Here is a 25,907-nt window from a genome sequence, read left to right as displayed (position 1 = left end):
GTTCCATGAATAAATTCCATCAATGAGTCCCCACCAAAAGAGAAAAAAGCTAACTGTGAAAACAACCATGAATGGTTTCTCCTAAAACTAACTCTGTATGTAAATTAGTATCCATGGAACTGGCATGTGGTGGACATTCATACATATTTATGGAATGGCAACTCTTAATTCTCAGTTGAAATTCTTTTTGAGTTGTTTTGATTTTTCTAATGGTACAGTATTTGTGAGGATGCGAGAAAACAAGCCTCCTGCTCATGTACTGGGGTGAAATTCTTATCTTAGTTTTGTGAGAGTTTCAGTAATGCCTTGACAGGAGGTCATTCATTAGTCCAAGTGAAGCCTCCCAGAATACTTGCAGAGATAGAGCAGGTAAACTAGCTGTGGCTGGGCTTTATCATCACCTGGCTCATGGGGTGTCACTGCCTGCAAAGGAGTTGTGAAATGTCTCTTGACTAGAAACGGAGTGGGACAAACAGCCCTGGGATTGAAAGGTCTCAGTCAGTGTCCTGTGCATTTCTCCTAAGAGAGAACAAGCTGATGCTCTGTGTGGGCTGAGAACCTGGACAGCAGGGACCTTGGTTAGGGCCATCCCAACAGGGCCTGGAGAGAAGTCATCACATGGAATATGTGAGGCAGGTAGGTGAGAGTGTGTGATACCAGAACGATACCAGAACTACATGCTCTTGTGAGCGGAGCTGCTTTTATGTTCCTTGGTTCATTTTTCTTTCCATTAACTTTTACTAAAGTTTCTGGTTATTATAGAATATCAGTTTGTCATAGGAAACCAGACAAAGGGATCCTCATTTTGGACTCTACTCCAACTAGCATACAGAGGCAGGCTTATTTCTCAGAGGCTCAGTCCCCTGTGTGAGTTGTCGTTAATCAAGTATGTCATGTGCCAGGTCTGGTATCTTAACCACATGTAGAACTACCATTTCTAAAAGAAGTGCTCTTGAACCTTCCAGGATCCCATTCATTATATGCTATAGACTTTTAAAAATTGAATTATATTGAGATACAATATTATATTAGTTTCATTTATGCAACAAAGTGAGTAGATATTTTTTTTGGTTTTTTTTGTGAGTAGATATTTTTATACATTACAAAATGATCATGATCATTAAAATGTCTAATTACAATCTGTCACCAGAGTTATTACAGTATTATTGACTATATTCCCTATGCTATAAATAACAACCCTATGACTTATTTATAATTGGAAGTTTGTACCTCTTAATTGCCTTCACCTATTTTACCCAACACCCTACATGCCTCCTACCCTGCAATCACTAGTTTGTTCTATGAATCTGCTTCTGTTTTTAGATTTCACGTGTAAGTGATATTGTATGGCATATACTGGTCTCTGTCTGACTTATAGTCATTTTTCACGTGGCATGTCATGCAGCTGGGTTACTTGTGATTGCCTAATTCTTGGTAACAATTTACTGCATGAACACGGGCAAGGAGGAACACAGACTGGGTTTTATGATGATTACTCAAATTCTTTCTGGTATTAAATGACAAAAAGTCCACTTCTCACCAACACACAGCAGTGTTGAATCTGAAGTTACCTGAGGGCAGGGAAGGACTTCAAAGAACCATCTATATTCTCCATCCTAGGTCCCTTCTGTGGAATCACTAAATACGGCTCTTTCCATCTGGGCCCACTCCCACATTAAACAGAATTCCCTGAGGTGAGCAGAAATCATCTCCATGTCGCTTCTCTTCGTTGATCTCATGTATAATCTTTACATGTTATCTTCCCAGTTAAACAGACTATTTTCAACAAATAATTTAAAATTGTATTTAATGGCTTCCCACAGCAAGGTAATTTACGGATTTTTGTACTTAACAGAATTGTATTTCTGATCAAAATTTATTGTGGTCAGACTACTATAAAAATATTCATTTTAAAAGCCCTTTGTTAATGAGTGAGAGGTGAAACTTTGAGAAGCAGTTGGGATTTCACTTGCTTCTTGCTCAGTCTAATTGGTGTTTGCAACAGTTTTTAAACAATGTTGAGTTCCTTTTTTTTCAAATGATGATATCCTCAATTAGACTAAATATACTTATGTTTCCTCCACATAAATTGGAGGGAAAGAACAGGAAGAGGCCAGTCCCCAACACCCACCTCCACCACTTGCTCATGCTCACCTTGGGTTGGATGGCTTCCTTCTGGCTCACCAGCTGAGACCTCAGGATGAGGACTTCCTCCTTGCGGACATCAAGCTCCTCACTCACAGAGGTCAGCTGCTCCATGAGGACACGGTAGGCTGGCGCACCTGGGGCAGTCACCTCAGGGGCACTTTTCTCACTGAGGGCCTTTCGTAACTCATTTAGCTCATTTTTCAGTTTTTTGTTTTCTGATTCTAGTTCTTGACGCTGTAGGACGAGACAAAAAATGGCTCATCACCATCTTCCTCAGCTTTACATAGGATTACTTACCTTTCTTTCCCCAGGAGAGCAGAAGAATTCTGCTGGAAAAGATCACCAGAGCCACCCTAGGGAATGGCTCCCCTGGGAACTCAGCTCTGCAAATTCAGAAAGTCAACATCAAGTGGAACTGAGCAAGGTAAATGATAGTTTGCTTCGTCAACCCAGGTTTCAGAATCAAATTTGTTCCAGGTCTGCCCAGGGTGTGTTCACAGGCCTGAAGAGAATGCTGAGTCCTTACGTATGAGCTTGGATAAGTACTAAGAAGCTCAGGTTTTCTTTATGTGTAAATATAAGTGAAAGTATGAGGGTCCAACTGTCAGGTTACTTCTAATGAATGGATCAGATGAGCAGAGCCCTGAAATGTTGAGTAGCATCCTCTTGTCTCCTTTGTAAAGAGGACGAAACAAACCACTGAAATTTTAGGCTTCTAATTTCTAATTAAGAAATTATATGACATTTAAGCTAATAAAATTCTCTATAGTGTTTCAATAACAACACACAGTATATTTTTGAAACTTCTTTCCTGTGTGACAATCTTGTGAAGGTGCTGGCAGAAACCTTGAGAAGTGGAAGGATAGGATGGGCCACCTCCTCCTTCAGACATCCAGATGGACACACACATCCTTCCCCACCTCCACACTGTCACATACCACCAGCCATCCTCATGTCACCAGTTAGCATGGCCCTTGGCACGCTCTGCTCAAACAATGGCAACAGGAACTCAGAATAGAGTTCTGATGCTAAACTCTGTTTACTGACACTAAAGTACAAAGGTCATAGGATATTGGGTGGGAAACAGTGAAGCAGACAGGCATTAAAAGTACCATGCTGATTTATTTAGCAATATGGTGCTAAGATTTTATGATAATGAAAGTGAGACCCTTCCATATGAACATAAAACACTTTATTGTTTCTTCCAGAGAAGCAATCTTAGGTTTGTAGCACCAAATTAGACCTTTCAACATATCATACTAAGACTATCTGAAGTCCTTTTTTTTTTTCCTGGTTTAAGAATTTGTAACTTTTTCTTTCACGGATTAGTTCATTCTTATGTGTAAATGAATGCTCCTTCCTATCCCCAGTATCCCACCAAAGTAATAGATTCATATTTCTGTTTCTGCAACAGAAAACATATGAATGTCTCTACTTCAACACCTAAGCTCCGAAGCCATCTTTCCCAAACTTTAACATGCATCAGAATCACCTAGAGGGTGGAGGGCTTTAGATTTGATGTGAGGCCCACAGATTCGCTTTTCCATCAAGTTTCCAGGTGATGTTGACGCAGATGGCCCAGGGACCCCATTTTGAGAAACACTGCGCTAACACCTCGGAACTTTGTGATCCGGGCTTCATTTTTAACATACTACAGAGAATGTCTCTCTCTGTCCATTTTTTTTGTGAAAGGCAGGCAGAAGCAGAAAATCTAGGGATCAGATTCCTATCCCTGTTCCTTTCACCTGTCCCATCCCATCCCATCTGATTCCTGTCTTGCATAATCCATATCATGATTTGGTTTTCTAGGCAAAGAGTATAAAAGACAAAGGAGAATAATAGAGATGACCTTTTGCTACCACCCTTTTCTTTTTCCACAAACACAAAAATGTACTACCCTAATAGTACTTTCACTGGGGGAGCAAAATATTTAATTATGTTATAATTTAGAAAGGGTAAAAAAGGTCCTGCGATGAATTTAAAAAGTAAATGTCATATTTTGGGTGTGAAAATTAGTTTTCAAACAAGTTGTGGTGTGAAACTAGCATGTTTCCTATTGTTTGGCGATCTGGATTCAAGATCAGACTTTACCAACTGATAGTAAATCTCTTCACTGTTCTAAGGCCTCAGTTAATTGATCTTATAAAGGAAATAAAAAATTAATCTCAGAAGTGTGACAGTGACTAAACAAGATAAGGTAAAGGAAAAACATTTCAAATTGTAAGGCAAATACAAGGTATTACCAGTCAAGTGTTTAGAATCACTCTTACTGTCTTCAGGGGAAGGAGCTGAACCAGGCATTGTGGGTTTGGGCGGGTAGAGGCCAGGCACTCTCTACACCAAGGTGCCATACAGCCTGGGGAGGAGGCGCCTGTCAGCGGCTCTGGACTGTGGGGAGTAGCAGTCCACACAGAACAGGGGCCTCTTAATGTGCATAGATTACATTCTAAATCACAGTATTAGGAAATAACTTATCAGGACTAGACTTGCATAATATTACTAAAAACAAAAAAAAATTTCATGATTGCTTAGAGAGACCTCAGGAGTTCTCAAGTATATGTAAATGCCCACTGTTAAATATTTTGTGGCTTTTCTAATTTTTAGTTTTGTTTGGTTATAATTATGAACCTTATTGCAATTTTCCAGCTATTTTAAACCATAATTTTCAAAAAGCAGAAAGAAAGTTTAAAAACTGGCATAATCAGAAAACATCTGAGAATAATAAATTTAAGGCTAATAAATTAATTAATAACCTAGGAAACTTCTGGAGCTGGGAGTGACTTGACAGCTGACAATCTGATAGCTCAGACTTCTAGGGGCTCAAAATTTTGATTCTGGAAAGCAAAGGAAGGAGCCAGGTGGTGCACAGCCAGCTCTGAATCAAGCAATGGGACATTTTCCCCCTCTGGGCTTCATCTCTGTGTTACCCAAGATACTCTGTATTTTAGGAAATAATGTTCCTAACCAGTGACTTTTCCTGTGTTCACGTGCTCTAGAACACACAATGGCAGCTTATTTCCATCTAGTGAGACTTTGCCTTGAACCACTGAGAAGATACATTTCCCCACCTCCATCCCCTTCCCTCCAACTGTTCTTTAAAATATGCTGGAATATGTTTCTTCTCTGTAAACAAATATCTGTCTTTCTCTACAAACACATAGTTTCAGTGGGATTTGATGGTTAGAGCATGGCATTTGGAGTCAGAGACACCAACATTCAAAGTCCGCTCCTGTCAGTTTCCAGCGGGGTTATCTTAGGAAGTTACTTATACTTCTTAGTGTTGATTTCTTCATCTATAAAATGGGAATTAAAATGCTTACTTGCAGGATTGTTGTTAAAAATTAAGGCTGATGTATAAAGTGCCTGTATTTTAAAATGATGAAGATAATGACAGCAGCCAACATTTGTTGTGTCTTTACTATGTGCTGGGCACTATTCCACACAGTTTACATGAATTACTTCATATAATCCTCATGAAAGTCCTATAAGATAAATATTATCATTATTCCCACTGTATAGATGGGAAAACTGAGGCACAGAAAGGATTATTTGCATACAGCCATATAGTGGTGGATCTAGCATTTGAACCCAGGCAGTCTGACACCAGGGTCCATGTCCTTTACTACTTTCTACAGCCTCCAAAGGCAGCTACTGCTTAGGCTGAAATCTAGCTTATATGAAAGAGAATTTTAAAAAGGTAACAATGCAAGGCTATAAATAATGCCTGAAAAGAGCTTAAGCTAGGGCTTCAGGTACCATTAAGGATGTTTTCTGAGAGAAAGAGGCTCTGAATGGGTTTCTTGCCAAAACAAGATATTCAAAGTCTGGACCAGACTCTTCCCATTACCTTGAGTGACTCATATTCCAGTTCTGCACCTCTGATCTGTGGTCTTTCTTCTTCCTAGGGAAAAACATAAAGTTAAGAACTTTATAAATAAGTAGTTATATTTTAATTGTTAATTTTCAATCTTAGAATATTACCTAGCTCTGCAGAAAACAGTAAGGAGAGTTCAGCCCTCACTACTTGAAGGAAATCCTACTTGATTAAAGTATTTCTGGCCTGAGTTCCCATTAAAGAAGAGACCACAGAACCCAGTTTGCCATGGCCCTAGGGTGGGAGAGCACTGCTCACCTTTGCCTTGCTGCGGAGCACCTGCTCCTCCTTGCGGTCCAGCTCATCCTGCATCACCTGCTTCTCCTGCTCCAGCTCTGTGACCCGCTTCTGGAGCTTGAGGAACAATGACATGTCCAGAGGCACCTTCTTCTCACTGGGCTCCTAAACTCCAGAAATTATAAGATAGTCAAGATGATTCATAAGATGTAAAACCTGATGAGAAAATGATGAGCAGCCCGATAGAAAAATAGGCAAACTTACAGGAGAAATATAAATGGCCAAAGAGTATATGAATAGCACATCCAACCAGCTAATAAATGGAGAAATGCAAATTAAACAGTGAGGTACCACTTTCCTCCATCATATTGACAAAGACCAACAGTGTCTTACATGATGTTGGTGGAAGTATACGTAGGCCCTTTAGAAGGGAAAGTGAGCTGTATTCATTAAAATTTAAATCTGTATATCCATTAAACTAGCAATCTATGTTTAAGAAATAATTCTACGAAAATACTTACACAAGTACACAAAAATATCAATATAAAATACGTTCACTGTAGTATTTTTGTAATCACAAAACCTGAAAAGACTCCAAATACTGATCAAAAGGAGAGCTACTTAAATAAATTCTGGTATAATCAAACTATGAAATATTTACAGCTGTTAAAAAGAATGAAGTAGATCTACACAAATAGATAAATATGTTCTAGATAAAGGTATTAAGTGAAATATACAAGTTTCAGGATAGTATCTATATTGTGATCTATTTTTTCTTAAAAAAAAAATACACATGACTTTTAAATATACCAAGCCTATGGCATACAAAAATCTAGCAGGCCATCAAGGTTATCTTAGAGAACGGGAGGTACTGTGGGAAAGTTTCATTTTCAGTTGCAAACATTTCTATATTTGAATTGTGTACAATAAGCATGTACTACTTTTGTAATTAGGAAAAATGATTTTTGAAAAGGTGAAATGCTAGTATAAATATATTGAGGTCATACAGAGAGAAAACAAAAAAACCAAAACATATATAGCCCTTAATAAACTAAAAGGTAACCTAGTAGCATTTAAAAGTATGTCAACTAGTTCCAAAACAGAGTCACAGCAAGAACTACCAGGATAAATAAAGATACACTAATTCAAGCTAAGCAAAAGGAAGTAATTAACCATCATCATGGAAATTCTGAGAATGTCATAATTGTTTTACCTCATTTACTTTGTGTTTGAATTTCTAATGAGTTAAGAAGAGAAAGAATTGTATCATTAGACTCAATGGAGAGGATAAAGAGTCTCTTTTTGTCAGAGAGAAAAAGAACAGTAACAACAACTTATTTATTTAATTAAATGATCAAAGTATAATTATTAACCTTTCCCTTCTCTAGGGGATCCTCCCTACCCAGGGACTGAACCCAGATCTCCCACATTGCAGGTGGATTCTTTACCAGCTGGGCCACAAGGGAAGCCCTCTTAACTGATCAGCAAATCTTATATTTCCAAATGTCAATTTAAAAAAAAAAACATTTTTTTCTTGATATAAAAGCGAAACAACTTTCCATAGAAAATTTAGGAAATAAGAAAAGTACAAGAATGAGAACTGTAAGTATAACCTCATATCCAGAGAAAACTCACAATTTTTGTCCAGTCTTTTTTCTATAAATTTAAAGAACAGGAAAAATATTTCATCATAATTTTGTACCATCTTAAAAACTTAGCATTTATTATAATTGTGTTCCAAATTTATAATATGATACTTCAAAGCATAATTTTTGATGGCTGTATTAAAATGTATACCATCATTTGCTTCATCATCATGTTACAGATGAACACTGAAGTTATTTTTAATTTTTGTATTGGAATATACTAAAATAAATGTCCTAGTACATAAATATCTAAACATTAATGTTTTAAAGTCTATTAGGCCTGTTTATACTTCCTTCAGTAACCACCACCTTGCCTGGAGCAACAATGACTGTTATCATTTTAAAAAAAGTGGCTCAATTGACATACCAATAGTGGTATTTCATTATTGTTTTAACTTATATTTCTTTGCCACTTAATGAGGTTGAATAATTTTTATATTCATTAGCTATCTTTGATCTTTTGTGAATTCCTAGTAGTGCCAAGGTCAGCATCATTCTAGTTCTTAAAAAAAAAAAAAAAAAAACCTAAGATGAATCAACTAAACCAAGAAGTGGGGTACTTATAGGCTATCAGGTCATTTATCTACAAGCTAGTTAGACCTGGACTTTTTCTTACGGTCCATTTATCATGCTCAGAGTAAGAAAAAGTTTGGGTATATGATCTGTCCTGACTTAGTAGAATAGAGATAACATCTTCCCTGAACATGAAATCACTACAGAATTTCATTCATATAAATACTTATTTCTATACATCCCACAAATACTTATATTTTAGCTTATTTATAATATAAACATTCCATCTTAAGTGTTTAAATGTTTGTTCATCTTATTAATGATGTAATATATGCGCAAAGTTGCTTCAGTCATGCCCCACTCTTTGCGACCCTATGGTCTGTAGCCCACCAGATTCTTCTGTCCATGGGGATTCTCCAGGCAAGAATGATGGAGTGGCTTGCCATTCCTTCCCTCCCAGGGGATCTTTCCGACCCAGGGATTGAACCTGTGTCTCCTGTGGCTCCTGCATTGCAGTTCTTTACCACTGAACCTCTGGGGAAGTCCATTAATGATGTATATGTCCCTGAAAATTTTAATTATTTAATCCTTTTTTCATACTATAACTGAAGCCTTCATCCTTTGGGTGAATATAATATTTCATTCACTGTACTTAAAATGTCATCATTTGGGAATAATTCCTCTCAGCCTTGAATGCTCATTTTTGTTGAAAAGGAATCCTTTTATTAAAATAGGGTGGGATAACTCTTTAGATACCAGCTAATATTACACAAAAAATTAGTTGCTATAGATAAGAACAAAATTTTATGGACAGAAACACTTGACAAGTGCAAAACTGTTTGAGACATAATGATTAGTAACTAAGAGTGCTCCAAATGGTGCCCATTCTTATCCCTAATGACATGTATAATCGAAGAGATATTGTCCTCCCCATAGCACATGAGCAAGGAGGATGACTGGGCCATCTAGCTCAGGAAAGTGTCTAGCGTTTTGTTTTTGCTTTCTTTCCTTTGTAAGGACTTTGTCATCTAGGGCTTTTCCAAGTAAGTGAAGCTTTAAAAACTAATCTAAAAAATAACAGTCTCTTATTAGAGGAAAATCAGGAAAATAACAATTTCTTCACAAAATTACCATGACAAGCCTGGCAGTCATCCTGGAATTATTGCTAACAGTAGCTGAGAAAGTTACAGTGACGTGTTCCCTGGATTTGACAAGTGTGAGGAAGCCTGAGAGCAGAAGCAAAACCGAGATAATCAGTCAATGGTTACTAAGAAAGGGGCATGACACAGCAGGGAAAACAATCGTTCCCAAAAGTGTTACGTGGTCTTTGTAACTCCAGAACACAAAGATGCTGGGAGTGGGAGGGCTGTAAGGTGAATGGAGCTAGCAGCTGAGTTCTCCACAGAGAAACAGCAGTGGAGATGCCACTGTAACTTGTGAGCAGCAAATCACACGTCTGTGATTTGTGACTAGAGACATTAATCCTTTATTTTTACCTCAAATTTTGCTATTAATACATGACTGAGGTCAGAATTCTGTGTTTCAAAACAATTTTAATTAAAAAAATCAATTCATAAGCACGAGTGATCCTATTATTGTCCTGGCCCCTGGATTCTAGAGGAGTTTCTTGGGAATACTACATATAGGAGTTGAAAGTTTTCCTTTAGTTTGTAAGAGGTGATTTGTAAACCTGGCCATTATAGAGGAAGTAGCAGGAAGAAATGCAAACCTGAAGGTCGTAAGTAACTTGAAGAGCAAAGTGACAGCCATAGCCTTAGACTGCCATGTCTCTCCTGCCCAACCTCCCTTTGATGATCAGTCTCTCTTTTTCTGTTATCAGTTGTACAGATTCCCATCTTTCTGATCCTGGCCACACCCAGTCTGTTTATGAGGCTGGGTTTAAAGCCTCTTTATTAGAGCAAAAACCTTTATTTATTGAACACTTACTATGTATCTAACACTGTTGCAAGTGTGTAAAAATTAACTCATTTAATCTTCAAAACATCACTATAAAGTAAGATAATAATAGCAGTGCCACTTTATAGAGGAGGAAACTGAAATGCAGAGAGACTGAGGCTAAGGTTATGGACTTAGTCCTAAGGAGGAGAGTTACTGTAGCCTGCCCCATGATGCAGACAGCACTAACCACAGCCAGCCGCATCTCAGATGCACACACTTGGTCACAAGCAACAAGCATGACTAGTTCAGTCAATACCCTTCCTCGTTACTGAGAGAAGACTTCCTGTGTATGACCTACTGCTGGTGGTCAGGGCATGTGACAGACAGGATCAACACCCCGAGATCTGTTGGTGGTTTCTGAAGCACAATTCATACTTCAATTTTCAAAAAAGATGAAAAATGTACCAAATCCCACTGTTCAGTTCAGTTCAGTCACTTGACATAAAACACATGAGAATGACAAATGAAAAAGGCTATACCTCTCCCCTCAAATCTGTAAGAATTTGGAGAAAACACCTTTATATCCACTAAAGGCTTAGAAGCTATAATTTTGAAATCTTCAAAGTCTAACTCTGGGGTAATCTCCAAAGATGGCCACCAACGATCACCCAACAAAAATAACTTTTCTCCCATTAAGAGATGGAGGCCATTCCCCTCCTTGAATCTGGGCTGGCCTCGTACTTTGCTTTGACCATAAGATGTGGCAGAACTGCTACCATGCCAGTTCTGGGTCTGGCCCTAACAGCCTGACATCATTTGCCCGTGCACTCCTAGAACCCACTCTCTGTGCTATTGAAGAGAGAAGCAGTATGGAGAGACCCAAGGAGGAGACCTTCTCACCCCAGCTGAATGCAGGGGGATACTCCAACCCACACCATAAGGGACAGAAGTACCACCCAGTCAAAACCCAAAACTGTGAGCAATAATACATTGCTGTAGTTTGAAACCACTAAAGTCAGGGATGTTTTGTTGCACAACAGATAACTCGAACAACCTCTGCTGTTGTATACTGGCCATATTGCTGTATCCATGGCCCCAGACTAATGTTATCTGTTTATCTGTAGGTAGAAAGGGAACTGGAGAACTGCAGTGTAGAACCCCTGAGAGGGAGGAGGCAAAATGTGGAGCTCTGAACAGACAAGCCTCAGAATACTGGCTCTGCCACTTACAAGCTGTGACCTTGGACCAGTTACTTGGCCCCCTTGTATGTATGAGTCCAACTATATGACATTCCAACTATGTGACACTTTCTTTAAAATGAACAGAATGAGATGGAGAAACTTTTCATTCCTAAGTAGAACTAAGAAAGGAAAGAATCATTCAATTTTTTTCAGTTGTTCTGCTAGAAGCAGTCTATTTCTGACTTGGCCATTTTCTCAGAATATGAGATAAAAATAGAAAATAATGTGTCTGAATTACCCATTACAGAAACTAATATGATATTTGAAGAAGGTATGAGAATTGGTTTGGGAACAATCTAACTTAAAGTCACTGTACTCTTGGAGTTACAGTAATATGTCATTTTGATTTCAAACCATGTAACACAGAACACTAAGACAGATTCATAAGCTGTTTTCCATGCATTTTTGTAGAAGAGAATTACATTCGTACAAACTATCATCAAACAGGCAGCAATTTTGCTAAACTCTAGGGCATTGGTATTTATACTATAATATTCTAGGATAAAAGCTTACTTTTAAAAAAATGACCTCAGTCTAAAATAAATTCATTACAAGCTATATTTTTTTACACACAGAACATGTTAAGACATAAAAGGGAATTACAAAAAGGAAAATCTGGTCCTCAAAATCACATTAAAAACTGAAATATCGATTGACAAAAATATGTAATAAGTATGTATACACACAGTTAATTAAGCACCTTCAAGTCATTTATAAAGAATATAAAACAAATGTTACATTTATGAACAAATGGGGTCCTCCCTGCAATGGAAATATTCTCTGTTAATAACAGGATGAGCACATCTTACTTTTATTGATAGGTATCTAAAATATACCTCTGTCCTTGATGGAATATCTTCTGTTTCTGCAATTTCAGAGCTAAAGGTATATTCAGACTCATTGCTGCTGTGGGTAGAATCTGTTCTCTTGTGTCCAGGCTTAGGCACATTCTGCAACACAAATAAGCAGCTACAGTTAACACAACATAATTAAATAATTGAACTTGGCATAGTTAAGACAGCATCCACCTTAACTTGATTCTAACCTTCATGACCTAATGCTCTCATGCCCAAACAATCTATTCCATGTTGTCTTAACAAACTCTTATAAGGGGTCCCCTCCTGAGCTCCTCAAAGAAACAGAAAGATGCACCAGGGTGTGACAAGTACAGTCGCAAAACTAAACACTCAAATAAAAATCATCCCTGATTATCAGCAGATCCCCTCTTAAAGTTGTGAGTGGCTAGTCACACTAGGTGAAGCATAGGTATGATGACTTCCATATTATAATCAAACAAAATCTCCCCCAAAACTCCACAGAATATATTCAATGACAGCATAATCATTTTACTGCACCATATTAACAGGTCATGGGAGGGGGGTTTTCACACAGGCAACTACAACTTCTGTCAGTTTTATGCATGGAACTGAAGCTCTGGAGTCAGCAGTGGCAAGGATGAGTGTGCAGAACAGGTAAGGAAACTCCTCTGGGGAGATCCTCGGGTTATTAATTCAGGGAGTCCTAGTGATAGTTTCACGACATGTGGTACCTAATGAACTAGTATTCAGCAAGCCTGTGGGAAATAGAAAAGTTAGGTATTTGCAGTCCCTTCCTTTCTGGAGAAGTGGTTAAAGAACGACTTGAAGGAAGAGGAAAAAAAAAAGGTGGGGTTTGGGCCCCTCGCTCTGAGGGTGCCCCCTGCAGAAGAGGTGAAGAAGTTCAGTGGCCTGGATCTTCTAGGGTTACAAATTCTGAGAGCTTCAAAAAGGCCTCTGAAAGCTTTGTGATCTGTCCAATTTCCTTTACTCCTTCCAAGGTGCAGGAAAAGAGCCAGAAGTCACAAAGAGTTTTTTGCCTCTTTCCTTCCAACATCCAGGCTTAGACAAAGCAGACCCATCTGTGCGACCACAGGGAAACAAGCCCTCAGGAGTAGTTGGTGTCTCAAGCCAGACCACTTTGTATGTTCTGTGTTTATTAGTGATTTTGGCCTGCAGTTGTGTGTGTGTGTGTGTGTGTGTGTGTGATTTCTGTGTCTGATTTTGGTATCAGTGTGATGCCTCACAGAAGGAGTTTGGAAGCTTTCCAGAATAGATCGAGAAGCATAGGCCTGCAATTTTCTTTGTGTGTGTGTGTGATTTCTTTGTCTGATTTTGGTATCAGTGTGATGTCTCACAGAATGAGTTTGGAAGCTTTCTGGAACAGATTGAGAAGCATAGGTGTTAACTTTTCTTAAAATGTTTGACAGAATTCACCTGTGAAGCGATCTGGCCCTGGACTTTTGTTGGAAGTGTTTGGACTGCTAATTCAATTCCATTACTGATATTTTACCTGTTTATTTTCTGTTTCTTCCTGATTCAGTATTGGGAGATTGTATGTTTCTAGGAATTTGTCTATTTTTTCTAGATTGCTCATTTTATTGGCATGTAATTTTCTAGGAGCCTCTTATGATCCTGTGTATTTCTGTGGTATAACTACTCTTTCACTTCTGATTTTATTAATCTGGGCTGTCTCTTTTTGTCTTGATGAGTATGGCTAACAGTTTATCAATTTTGTTTATCTTCTCACAGGACCAGCTCTTTAGTTTCGTGTATCTTTTTAACTGATTCTTAGTCTCTATTTCATTTCCACTCTAATCGTCTCCTACTAATGTTGAATTTTGTTTGTTCTTCTTTTTTGACAATACTTCCTTTAGGTATAAGGCTAGATTGCTTATTTATTTGCCATTAAAATTCCCTTCTTGAACTGTTTTTGCTGCCTTCCACAGATGTTAAACATTGTGTTTCCACTTTCATTTATCTTCAGGTATTTTCAAAATTTCCTCTTTGGTTTCTTCAGTGACCCGCTGGTTGTTTAATAGTGTATGCTTAGCTCCATGTATTTGTTTTTTCAGGTTTTTTTCTTGTAGTTGGTTTCTAGTCTCATAGCACTGTGGTGGAAAAAGATGACTGATATGATTTCAATCTTCTGGATGATCTGTCCTTTGATGTAAGTGGGATGTTAAAGTCCCTTACTATTATTGCGTTACTGTCAATCTCTCCCTTTATGTTTGTTAATATTTTCTGTATGTATTCAGATGTGCCTATGATGGGTGAACATATATTTACCACTATTATATCTTCTTGTTGGACTGATCCTTTTGTTATTATGTAATGTCCTTTTTTGTCTCTTGTTACAGTCTTTGTCTTAAAGTCTATTTTGTTTGACTCTTGCCATCTCAGCTGTTTTTTCATTTTCATGGAATATCTTTTTTCCATTCTCTCCTTTAGTCTGTGTGTGTCTTTATAACTGAAGTGACTCTCTCACAGGTGTGTGTATGTGTGTGTGTGTATCTTTATGTCTTGTTTCCATTATCCATTCTGCCACTCTATGTCTTTTGATTAGAGCACTTAGTCCAATACACAGAAAGTAATTATTGATAGGTATGTACGTATTGCCATTTTGTTAGTTGTTTTCTGATTGGTGTAGTTCCTTTTTGTTCCTTTCTTTCTTTGCTTTCTTCCCTTGTGATTTGATGACTATCTTTATTATTATATTTGGATTATTCTCTTTTTATGTATGTGTATATCTATAATATGTTTGTGGTTATGACAAGGATCATATAAGCAACAATAAAGGAGGTTCAATCATATACATATACATACATTCACACACATATATAATTATTTAAATATGATGATCTCAAGTTCAAAACATTATAACAACCATGCATTCTTAGTTCCTCTTCCACTATTAGTGTTTTTGTCATCATATTTTACATCTTTTTGTTCTGTGTATCCTTTAATCTTCTACCCATTTTGTTGAGGTTCCTTTTTATATCTTTAGTTGCACGAAATAATTTCTGCTAGTCTTCAGTTCAGTTCAGTCACTCAGTAGTGTCCGACTCTTTGCAACCCCATGGACTGCAGCACACCAGGCTTTCCTGTCCATCACCAACTCCCAGAACTTGCTCAAACTCATGTCCATTGAATTGGTGATACCACCCAACCATCTCATCCTCTTGTCATCTCCTCTCCTTCTACCTTCAATCTTTTCCAGCATCAGGGTCTTTTCTAATGAGTCAGTTCTTCACATCAGGTAGCCAAAGTACTAGAGCTTCAGCGTCAGTTCTTCCAATGAATATTCAGGATTGATTTCCTTTAGAATTGACTGGTTTAATCTCCTTGCAGTCCAAGGGACTCTCAAGAGTCTTCTCCAACACCAGAGCTCAAAAGCATCAATTCTTCGGTGCTCAGCTTTCTTTATGGTCCAACTCTCATATCCACACATGACTACTGGAAAAACCATAGCTTTGACTAGATGGACCTTTGTGGACAAAGTAATGCTTCTGCTTTTTAATATGCTGTCTAGGTTGGCCATAACTTTTCTTCCAAGGAGCAAGCATTTTTTAATTTCATGGCTGCAGTCATCATCTGCAGTGATTTGGGGGCCCAATGAAGTAAAGTCTGTCACTGCTTCCATTGTTTCCCCATCTATTTGCCAAGAAGTGATGGGACCAGATGTCACGATCTCAGTTTTTTTAATTTGATTTTTAAGCCAGCTTTTTCACTGTCCTCTTTCACTTTCATCAAGAGGCTCTTTAGTTCTTTGTTTTCTGACACAAAGGTGGTGTCATCTGCATGTCTGAGGTTATTGATATTTCTCCCGGCAATCTTGATTCCAGCTTGTGCTTCACCCAGTCCAGCATTTCGCATGATGTACTCTGCATAGAAGTTAAATAAGCGGGGTGACAATATACAGCCTTGAGATACTCCTTTCCCAATTTAATACCAGTCTGTTGTTTCATGTCCAGTTCTAACTGTTGCTTCTTGACTGGCATAAAGATTTCTCAGGACACAGGTCAGGTGATACGATATTCCCATCTCTTGAAGAATTTTCCACAGTTGGTTGTGACCCACATAGTCAAAGTTTTTAGTGTAGTCAATGAAGCAGAAGTAGATGCTTTTCTGGAATTCTCTTGCTTTTTCTATGATCCAACAGATGTTGGCAACTTGATCTCTGGTTCCTCTGCCTTTTCTAAATCCAGCTTGAATATCTGGAAGTTCTCGGTTTAGGTGCTGTTGAAGCCTAGCTTGGAGAATTTTGAGCATTACTTTGCTAGCGTGTTAGATGAGTGCAATTGTGCAGTAGTTTGAACATTCTTTGGCATTTGCCTTTCTTTGGGACTGGACAGAAAACTGACCTTTTCCAGTCCTATGGCCACTGTTGAGTTTTCCAAATTTGCTGGCATATTGAATGCAGCAGTTTACAGCACTTTAACACTGCTAGTCTTCAGGTCATTCTTATACACAATTGCTCTGTAAATAGTTATAATTTTGGTATGCCTGTGGGAAGAGCTGAGCACAGGGTCCTCTTCTTCTGCCATCTTGACCACACCCATCCAAATTATCTTCCATTTTATAGCAAATATTTCAGGGCATTTCTGGCCATTTGTGCCATTAGGTTACATTTAAGGCTGATAGTTGCAGGAACAAGATTGTCAGGGAACTCTGTTTCCTAATTTCAGAATAAGTAGACCAGGGATGGTGTGCAGCACTATCAAAAGTACAAAAAGTACTAGGCCAGATGCAGAAGAGTTCATGAAATAAGTAAGACAATTTATTACAAATAGCAGATGAATTTTCTTTGTTTAGGAATATGTCTTTGAAATTACAAAAACTACTAAGAAAATACTTGACCTCATAAATATTTGCTTTATAAGCAAATTTTACATTAAGTCATTCAGTACATAAACAAAGTCTAGTCTTCAAAGTGTTTGAGTTTATAGAACTATTTATGAATACAGTGATGTGATTCCTGGGATTTGCTTTAAGACAATCCAATCCATTGGATGCAGTGTGATGTAGGTTAGAATGGGAGATAGAAATGGAATGACTATTTTGGAATTGGGTGATGAGTACATGGAGTACATGGGGGTTTATCCTACTATTCTATCTTGTTTTGCACATGTTTAAATTTTTTATAAAAATGGGCAAAAGTATTTGACTCACCACCATCAAAGTCATCTCTTCCTTGAGGTCATCATAGCGTTCTTCCAAGCGACTAAATTCATTCAAAAGGTTCTGATATCTCAGCCTTTCATCATTAAGATCGAGTTCCAGTTGTTTTGTTTCTTCTACTAATTTCTTCTCCATAGTCTCTGAAAGAAGAGAGAGAGAAAAACATACCAAAGACGGCTTCACAAAATGCAAGAATAAAAACATGCCCACTGGCTTACAGTCATGGGAGGGGTTCTACTTTTAGCAGCACTATGATCTATGAAGAGTATCTTAGTGGAGGCAGGGAAAGAGAAAATATCATGACCAAAAAAGAAAATAATTTATTAATAACAACAATCATCTGTTGTGTTCTTCCATGAACAGAACTAGTTTATTCATTGGTTACAGCACATCCTTGATAACTTCCACTAGTCAGCGTATAGTAACTAGAAGTATATATTTTTTTACTCCAATAGTATTCTGTTTCAGGCTACTCATAAAATTCTTTTGTCCAAAAAGTTAGAGACATTCCTCAGGCCCCTAGGGGAACAGCGACTTCTCAGAGGACCTAGCTGTCCGGCTCTCCAAAGTCTCTCCACTCATCTCTCAGTCCCTGGCTTCTGTCTTATGATTTCCCAATACTGCGAATGCCCTTGTCCTGCTACTCCTTCCATTCTATTCAGGTAAACTGCCACACCTGGTCCTCTGTAGTCACCACTCCTATGTGCTGCTGAGGACTTGACTTTTCCATTTACTCACCTCACTCTACCCTCTCTATTGCTAGTGCCTGGCATGTAGATAGGACATCATTTGGAGACCGGAGACTAGCCCCTGACTGCAGATCAAAGTATCAATAAAAAAGCCTTAAATCTCAGCCATGTGCTTTCTCTCAATGAGCTCAGTCAGCCACGTTTATAAATATTGAGCTTCCTACCTCATATTTGGTGGCTATATCTTAATCTGTCCTGCCTGCTTCTGTAGCTTACCATTTCTTTATCTGTCAGCTCCATGAGGGCAAGGACTTCCAAGTGTCCTGTCATGACTGCCTCCACTGTGTTCCCCTGTCCTAGGGCTTTAATAATTTGCAAATAAATAAATGAAAGAATTTTTTCTTTCTATAACATTCTATAAATTGCCTTTTATTCTCACAAGTTTGTGGGAAGCTGCCCAAGGCTACCAAGTTTCCTCTAGGCAAATCCACTGCTATTTGCTTTGTTCTCTTTAGTATCAAATAACATTTCCTATTTTCCTAGAAAAATTCTCATCATTCTGGATTTTTCCACTATATTCTGCATCCTGGCAACCTTCTTTCCATGTCATCAATGACTGTTTTCTCCTTCCGTTTTAACTTTCTTTTATGACTCTCTTTCTTCACCTTATCCCTTTTTTATGATTATCCTATAAATTCTAGACTTTCTTCTCTTTTCTATACAGTATTCCCTTTAATTGGGAAGAAGGGTATGGTGTGGGGAAAACCCCTGAGGGGTCTCTCTTTAATCTCAATTTGCTTTCAGATCACCTCTATCTGGAGACCCCAGCTAACATCCAAATTTTAATTGATTTGTCTCATAAACAGAGACTAGTTTTCCTCAATTTCCTCATTACTAATAACACATTATTGTTTTGATAACTCATTGCAACACTTTAGAAAATTTTTGCTCCTCTTTTGAATACCATATCAAAAATGATAATAATCTGTTAATTCTTTTCATATATTTTCACTCTAACCTACCTCTTCCTTTTTATTTCTACCACCAATTGCCGTAGTTTAGATACACATCTTCTTATCTCATGTTTATGGATATGTGAATTTCTTGTAAATTATCACCATTTTAATTTATCTTACCAACAGCAAATAAATGTCTACCTCTAGTCAGTGTCTTTTTTTTTTTTTTAAGATGGCAAAGAGTGGGTGATCTTAAGAAATTAGTATTCATTCATTTAGCAAAATCAATAATATACACAGATACCTATACTCCTATAATGTACATATTAGCTCAACAATTTGTCCTAAATCAAGAGGACTCCTATAAGCTATAAATCATACATACAATTATTTTTTTAAGTTATATACGATATTGACTAAGCATGAATTCATATTTGTACATAGGGAGATTAGATTTACAAATTCACCAACTAATTCAACCAAATATTTAGAGTGCCTGCCTCTGGAACTCTGAAAACTTATTGATGCCAGCCTAAATAAGCAAAGTGTAACTTATAAACCCTTGATCTCAGGTTGTTTGGAGTGCAGTTGGCTGGGCCCACATGAGCCTTACCTGTCATCTCCTTAGCCTGTTCCACGATACGGTGATTGAGGGTCTCTTTTTCCTGCTTCAGCAAAGTATTTTCTTCCTTCAGATTTGACACCAGCTATAAAATGAAACAATAAACTGATACGGCTGCAACAGACAGAGGAAACTGAATAGAAAGACCACACAGTAGTTACTCCTTACTTCCATGTCTCACTGTCTCTCTTCTTTGCTGAGTTATATTCAGTCATCCTTGAAACTTGGTTCAAGCATTACCCCCCAGAAAGCTTTCCCAGAAACTCCTTCCAATTATATATCTCTCCATTGGACTGCTACAGAACCCTGTATATGCCTCTTTATAGTCCTTATAAATGATTTATTTTTACTTCCCTGATTGACTAGAAATTACTGGAGGACAAAGATGATTTGCTGTTGTTTTACTTTGTACCTTGAGCATTTACCAATTGCCTGACACCTAGTAAGCATTTGCTCTTAAAGTAATGATAATGCCTTTTCACCCCAACAGCCTAACACAATGCTTATGTGTACCCAAGATTCAACAGAGAGATTACAGAGGACAAGAAAAGTATGAAATTCACTGAAGACCTTCCAAAGCTCCCTGCTCTCTGTCTTGAGAATTTTACTTTTATCTCCTTTTAAGAGTTTTGCAAGGTTGTAAACTTTTATTCCACATTTAAGCATTGGCTTTACAACTATGTGACTACAACTAATGTCATAGAACTTTACACTCAAAACAATTAAAATGGTAAATTTAAAGTTACATATAAGCATATTTTACCACAGTAAAAAAAATGTTAACCTTTTAACTTTCTGGTTCCTGGTTGGATAAGGATTCTCAGGAAGCAAAAATCAAAACCAAAGGTAACTTTGCAAAGTTGATAATTTATATAGTTTAGCTTTGTAACAGAATGTGTGCTGAAGTGAAACCTGAATAAGTGAAACGTGAATTCCTTTCTCTAAGTGTAAGTTCACAGAACTCTTAAAGGAACAGCTTTAGTAATAAAGAGAACGTATGAAGAGTTCAGCGATAGAAATGATGGGCTGTGACAAAGGATCCCTGAAGAACAGAGAACTGAAGTTACAGCACTGAGCCACGGCAGACATCAGGCCAGGAGGTGCTCTTTCTGATCGTCCAGTCTCTTCCTTCTGCCCTGAGAAGGTGTGCTCTCAGTACAAAGGCTGGGTTCTTTGGGTGCTCTGGAGAGAAGCCACTCTTTGTCAGGGGTATGCAACCAATTACCTGTGGTGCTTTTTCAAAATAAATGTGTCTGACCTACACTCCCAGAGCCTGGGCAGGTATCTTTTTAAAAACTCTCCAGCCAATTCTGATACACATTCCTGGTTAAGAAGCACAGTTCTCTGGACCTTCTAGGCTCCTTGATCAGGCTGACTGGCAGTGCAGCTTTCCTCAAGGCCAGCTCTCGCAGGGAAATGCTTTCATTCCTCATTACCACACTCCATCTAAAAGAATTAACGGTAGTGCCTATAGACATCCCTGCGAAAGCCACAGATAATAAAACAAGAAGAAAGGAGAAATCTGAATATGTTTGGGTATACTATTCTATCTAACTAGAAAGGTATGCATTTGACTGTGAAAAGAAGAGAATACCCCTACCAAGTTAATACTCTATAGTTTCTAAGGAATTTTGGAAGCTTTTAGGGACTCAGGAAATGGGGAAAAAAAGAGATTGAGAAAGAGAGAAAATGAGAAAGACAGATCCTAAACCTCAAGAGTATCTCATTGGATATATATTCAATAGAACAAGCCTGCCATGTCAAAGTAACATATGTTAATGGTGGTTTAGTCGCTAAGTTGTGTCCAACTCTTGCAGCCTCAGGAGCTGTAGCCTGCTAAGTTCCTCTCTCCGTGATTTTCCAGGCAAGAATACTGAAGAATAGTACTGAATCCTTCTCCAGGGGATGTTCCCGACCCAGGGATTGAACCCGGGTCTCCTGCACTGCAGGCAGATTCTTTATGGACTAGGCTACCAGTGAAACTGTTTCCAGACACAGAGTCAAGATCTGTTGAAGATATAGATGGGTTTATTTTAATCAGGATCCTGAATATCATGGAAGGACTGCCATCTTATTAGTGACACTCTCTTACCTGAACTGTCTAAGCTCCTTCAGAGGTTCTTACTGCATAAGCTGCTGTTAAAGTTCAGAAGTAGTTACAGCCAACAGAGGCAACTCTGTTTTCATTTAAAGATGGTAATACTAGTAGGATCTCTAAAAATCCATTACTTTTTCCCAGTAAGCCTTATGTTGAGGTATTTTTTCTTATGTTGAAACAATACTCCTCATTATTTCTTGAGAGCCTTCATGTTTTCTATGTTTAATAAAGTTTTGATATAAGTTAACACAAATTTGTAGTGTGGAAACATTTGTCAATCTGTAAGCAGTTTTGTTGTTATTTTTTGTATAGCAGTTCTTGACTATGGCCAGTGTGCAGACATTTGGATTTCTGGTGGTCTTCTCAAAACAACCTTAATGTAGATTTCCATAAAAATTCCTACTAGCTACTGACAGATTATTGTTTAATTTATTTCTTAATCACCTTAAACTGGCTGACTCCACACAGATCTATACCTTCAACAAAAAGAGTGTATAGTAGGTACTTGGCCATCAATTTTCTTCTTATAACACTGCTTTCCTTCTATTCTCAGTACAGTAAGACGTTCTACTAAAAGACCTATAGCTACTCATCCAGCATATGAAAGAACTCCTTGGGGAAAAACACTAATAATGAACAGTCAGCTGACTGAAAGGTGTGTTTTACCTTCAACTGAGACCTACATTGAGCTACAATGGCCAACCAAGTCAATACGGCAGCACATCTCCTTTGTGAAAGGAGTAGATGAGGAGATGAACATTAGCTCCCACCTGCTCAGTTTCTTGTTTGTATCTATCAGCACGTTCCTCAATGGATTTTTTCTCAGACTGAGTTTGTTCCAGGTCTTTCCGTAGCTTGGCAATTTCTTCCTGCAGACTGAGGACCCGTCCAGTAGCAATCTTAGCCTCTTCTTCACTTAGCTGAAGACGTTCTAAATCACTTCGTAGTTTCTCAGTCTCTGAGTTGTATATTCCTTCCAGATTGGTCAGTTTCTCCATGAGGCATTTGTAGTCTTTGTTCTGTAAACACACACATGAGTGACAGTAAGTAAATATACATACCATGAAACGTACTCAGTGAGAAAACCATGCCTATTCATCATATTCATGCTATATCACTGCAGCACTGATATAGCCTCTAACCAAAATACTAGTGACAACATTTAAAGTAACACAATCAGTACCCTCTTAGTGATACAAAAAGAGAACAGACACAATTATTTATGTTTTACGTGAGATGAGCAACATAGATGTGATTCTCTCATAGTCACAAGGAGACTTACCATACTAAATTCTCTTCCCTGATTCTCAATCCAGGAATAGGAAAATCTAGATTTGTTTTTAAAAACAAATCAGTGTGCTACTAAAAGCCATGTGCTGGCTAGTGACATATAGGAATGATAAAACGGCCTCAAAATCATGTCTTACAAATCTCTTTGTTTAACATCTGGAAACACCTCCCATTCAGAAAACCTTTCTGATGAATTTTATTTCATTCTGTTTTCTGTTTTTCTTTGTCATCATTAGTATTTATATGTCACTAACTACCTATATAATTTGCAGGTGCTAAAATATTACTTGGTAATAACTATCTGTAAGAAATCAAACTGTTATCTCTGCAAACAGACTGCAGATTCCTCAGAAGCATGGACATCTTCCTGCTTCTTTGGCCATCTCAGTGCTAAACAACTCATCTACAAAAGGAACAATACACTACATATAACTGAATGATAATGATGAAAGAGCTGTGTAAAATATAAAGTACAATATGACTCTCAGTCCTAACCTTTTGGACTGCTAGTAAACCTGTCTGTGTTCTCAAAAACAATTTCCTGCCTTGGTTCTCGCAGTTATAATCTTACCTATGAGCTTGTCATGATTTCCATGCTCATTCATGTCACTACTGTCTTACTTTTTTTGCTGAGACTGAAAGGTAAAGTCAAGAGGAGACAATGCTGAAGATAATCCCAGTGTATTTCATTGGGCATGCTGCACTTTTAGGGCTGCTGTTCAAAACACACCTGCTCATCAACTTTGCGCTGCAGCTGCATGATCTTGTTCTCCATGCCGATGTGGAGCTTCTTATAGCGCTCCACGGAGCGGGCCTCGATCTTAAGTTTCTTCAGCTCACGCTTGGCCATCATCCGTCGGAAGCAGCACTGAAGGTAGATGATGGCGTGAATGCTCCTCCTGTAGGAGGTGCGAGCCAGCCAGCCACGGACCCACTTCTGAATGATGACTGCTTTGTGCTCACGGAGCATCTGGAGAGAAGGGTAGGTGCAAGTAATGTCAGACCCTGGATTACACTCAGTGTTCAACTCTATCACCCTATGGGTGCAGGCTGAGAACCACACATTAACTAAAGGGAAAGACATTAGAAAAGCTGAAGTAACAATGTATTACATGAGTGTACTTATCACAAATAAATGGAAGCACAAATTATTTTAAAAGATGATTGAAATGTAATCTTTAAAAGGCAATTGGAGAAACATATATAAAACATGTATTATATCTACATGACATATGTGGAATTACATGTCTATGTATGATGATAAACAGAGTATACACATAAGAGCCATCAAAATTAAAGACACCAGATTACTAAATAGAAAACTAATCTAAAAAGAAAGAAAAATGCATTAGGTTTCTTATGACTACATGATTTCTAAAAGCAACCAGTTATCCTTCAGAAAATAAACAGAACTTGATACCCTGTGAATTACGTGCTAGTAAAATAGATTTATCCACTACCCTTACTGCTGGCTTCATGTCACTGTGCATTAGGTCTCTGCTTGAGGACATAGGGTATGTTTGGTAAGCAGGCTATAGAAGCCAACACTTGGGGGTACTGCAAAGTTTATTATTTATTGATTTTTTTTCCCCCCAGAAACAAAAAAATGATTCTCTCATTTGCCATTTTTGAGGAATACCACTCTAGTGAGGATTTCCCATTGCTTTACAAATGTAGCACAAATCCACTCATGGGGTTCAAAGGTAATAGGGACAGAACTTTAAAAGGAAAGCTAAAAGAAAGATAAAGTAAACAAATCTTAATTTTATATTGTGTTTTCTTAAAAAAAGATATTCCCCTAAACTTATAAACACTCATTCATCCTTAAGAGATAAATCTCTTGTCACTAATGACCATCAAGCAGAGATTGTGCAAACAATTTCCAGGAATGATAGGGAAATTCTTAAATTTTAGGAAGGGTTGAACTAGCAAGACTTTGAGGTCCTTTCAAAACTATGATTTTATAAAATGGCAAATAGATGGGGAAACAGTGGCTGACTTTATTTTTTGGGACTCCAAAATCACTGCAGATGGTGATTGCACCCATGAAATTAAAAGATGCTTACTCCTTGGAAGGAAAGTTATGACCAACCTAGACAGCATATTAAAAAGCAGACATTAATTTGTCAACCAAGGCCCGTCTAGTCAAGGCTATGGTTTTTCCAGTGGTCATGTATGAATGTGAGAGTTGGACTATAAAGAAAGCTGAGTGCTGAAGAATTGATGGCTTTTGAACTGTGGTGTTAGAGAAAACTCGTGAGAGTCCCTTGGACTGCAAGGAGATCCAACCAGTCCATCCTAAAGGAGATCAGTCCTGGGTGTTCATTGGAAGGACTGATGTTGAAGCTGAAACTCCAATACTTTGGCCACCTGACGCAGACAGCTGACTCATTTGAAAAGACCCTAATGCTGGGAAAGATTGAGGGCAAGAGAAGGGGACGACAGAGGATGAGATCGTTGGATGGCATCACCGACTCAATAGACATGGGTTTGGGTGGACTCCGGGAATTGGTGATGGACAAGGAGGCCTGGCGTGCTGTGATTCATTGGGTCGCAAAGAGTCGGACATGACTGAGTGACTGAACTGAACTGAACTTGTGTGATATGAATGTTACAATGTATTCGCTTAAGTACTCACTAGTGATTATGATAAAGGGATACAATATACCTTTTATGAAACTTTTTTTAAATTGAAAAA

At 38.0% G+C, this 25,907-nt stretch overlaps 1 protein-coding gene across 8 annotated transcripts in view; it reads right to left on the bottom strand.

Moving 5' to 3' along the window:
• Nucleotides 1-25,907, bottom strand: part of MYO5A (myosin VA) — a 197,095-nt gene that overhangs the window by 35,736 nt on the left and 135,452 nt on the right. For all 8 annotated transcript variants that reach the window (XM_043471955.1, XM_043471953.1, XM_043471956.1 and 5 more), the window contains exons 21-28: nt 23,940-24,179; nt 22,690-22,938; nt 19,813-19,906; nt 17,546-17,694; nt 12,395-12,508; nt 6,281-6,424; nt 5,996-6,049; nt 2,155-2,382 (exon numbers count right to left, since the gene is read on the bottom strand). In XM_043471955.1, coding sequence (XP_043327890.1) covers nt 2,155-2,382; nt 5,996-6,049; nt 6,281-6,424; nt 12,395-12,508; nt 17,546-17,694; nt 19,813-19,906; nt 22,690-22,938; nt 23,940-24,179 — 1,272 coding nt within the window. The remainder of the gene's footprint in view (nt 1-2,154; nt 2,383-5,995; nt 6,050-6,280; nt 6,425-12,394; nt 12,509-17,545; nt 17,695-19,812; nt 19,907-22,689; nt 22,939-23,939; nt 24,180-25,907) is intronic.

Source organism: Cervus canadensis, chromosome 6 (genome assembly GCF_019320065.1).
Source record: "Cervus canadensis isolate Bull #8, Minnesota chromosome 6, ASM1932006v1, whole genome shotgun sequence".
Taxonomy (NCBI): Eukaryota; Metazoa; Chordata; class Mammalia; order Artiodactyla; family Cervidae; genus Cervus; species Cervus canadensis.
Note: the sequence above shows the minus strand (reverse complement) of the source record. Positions and strands in the feature narration are given on the sequence as shown.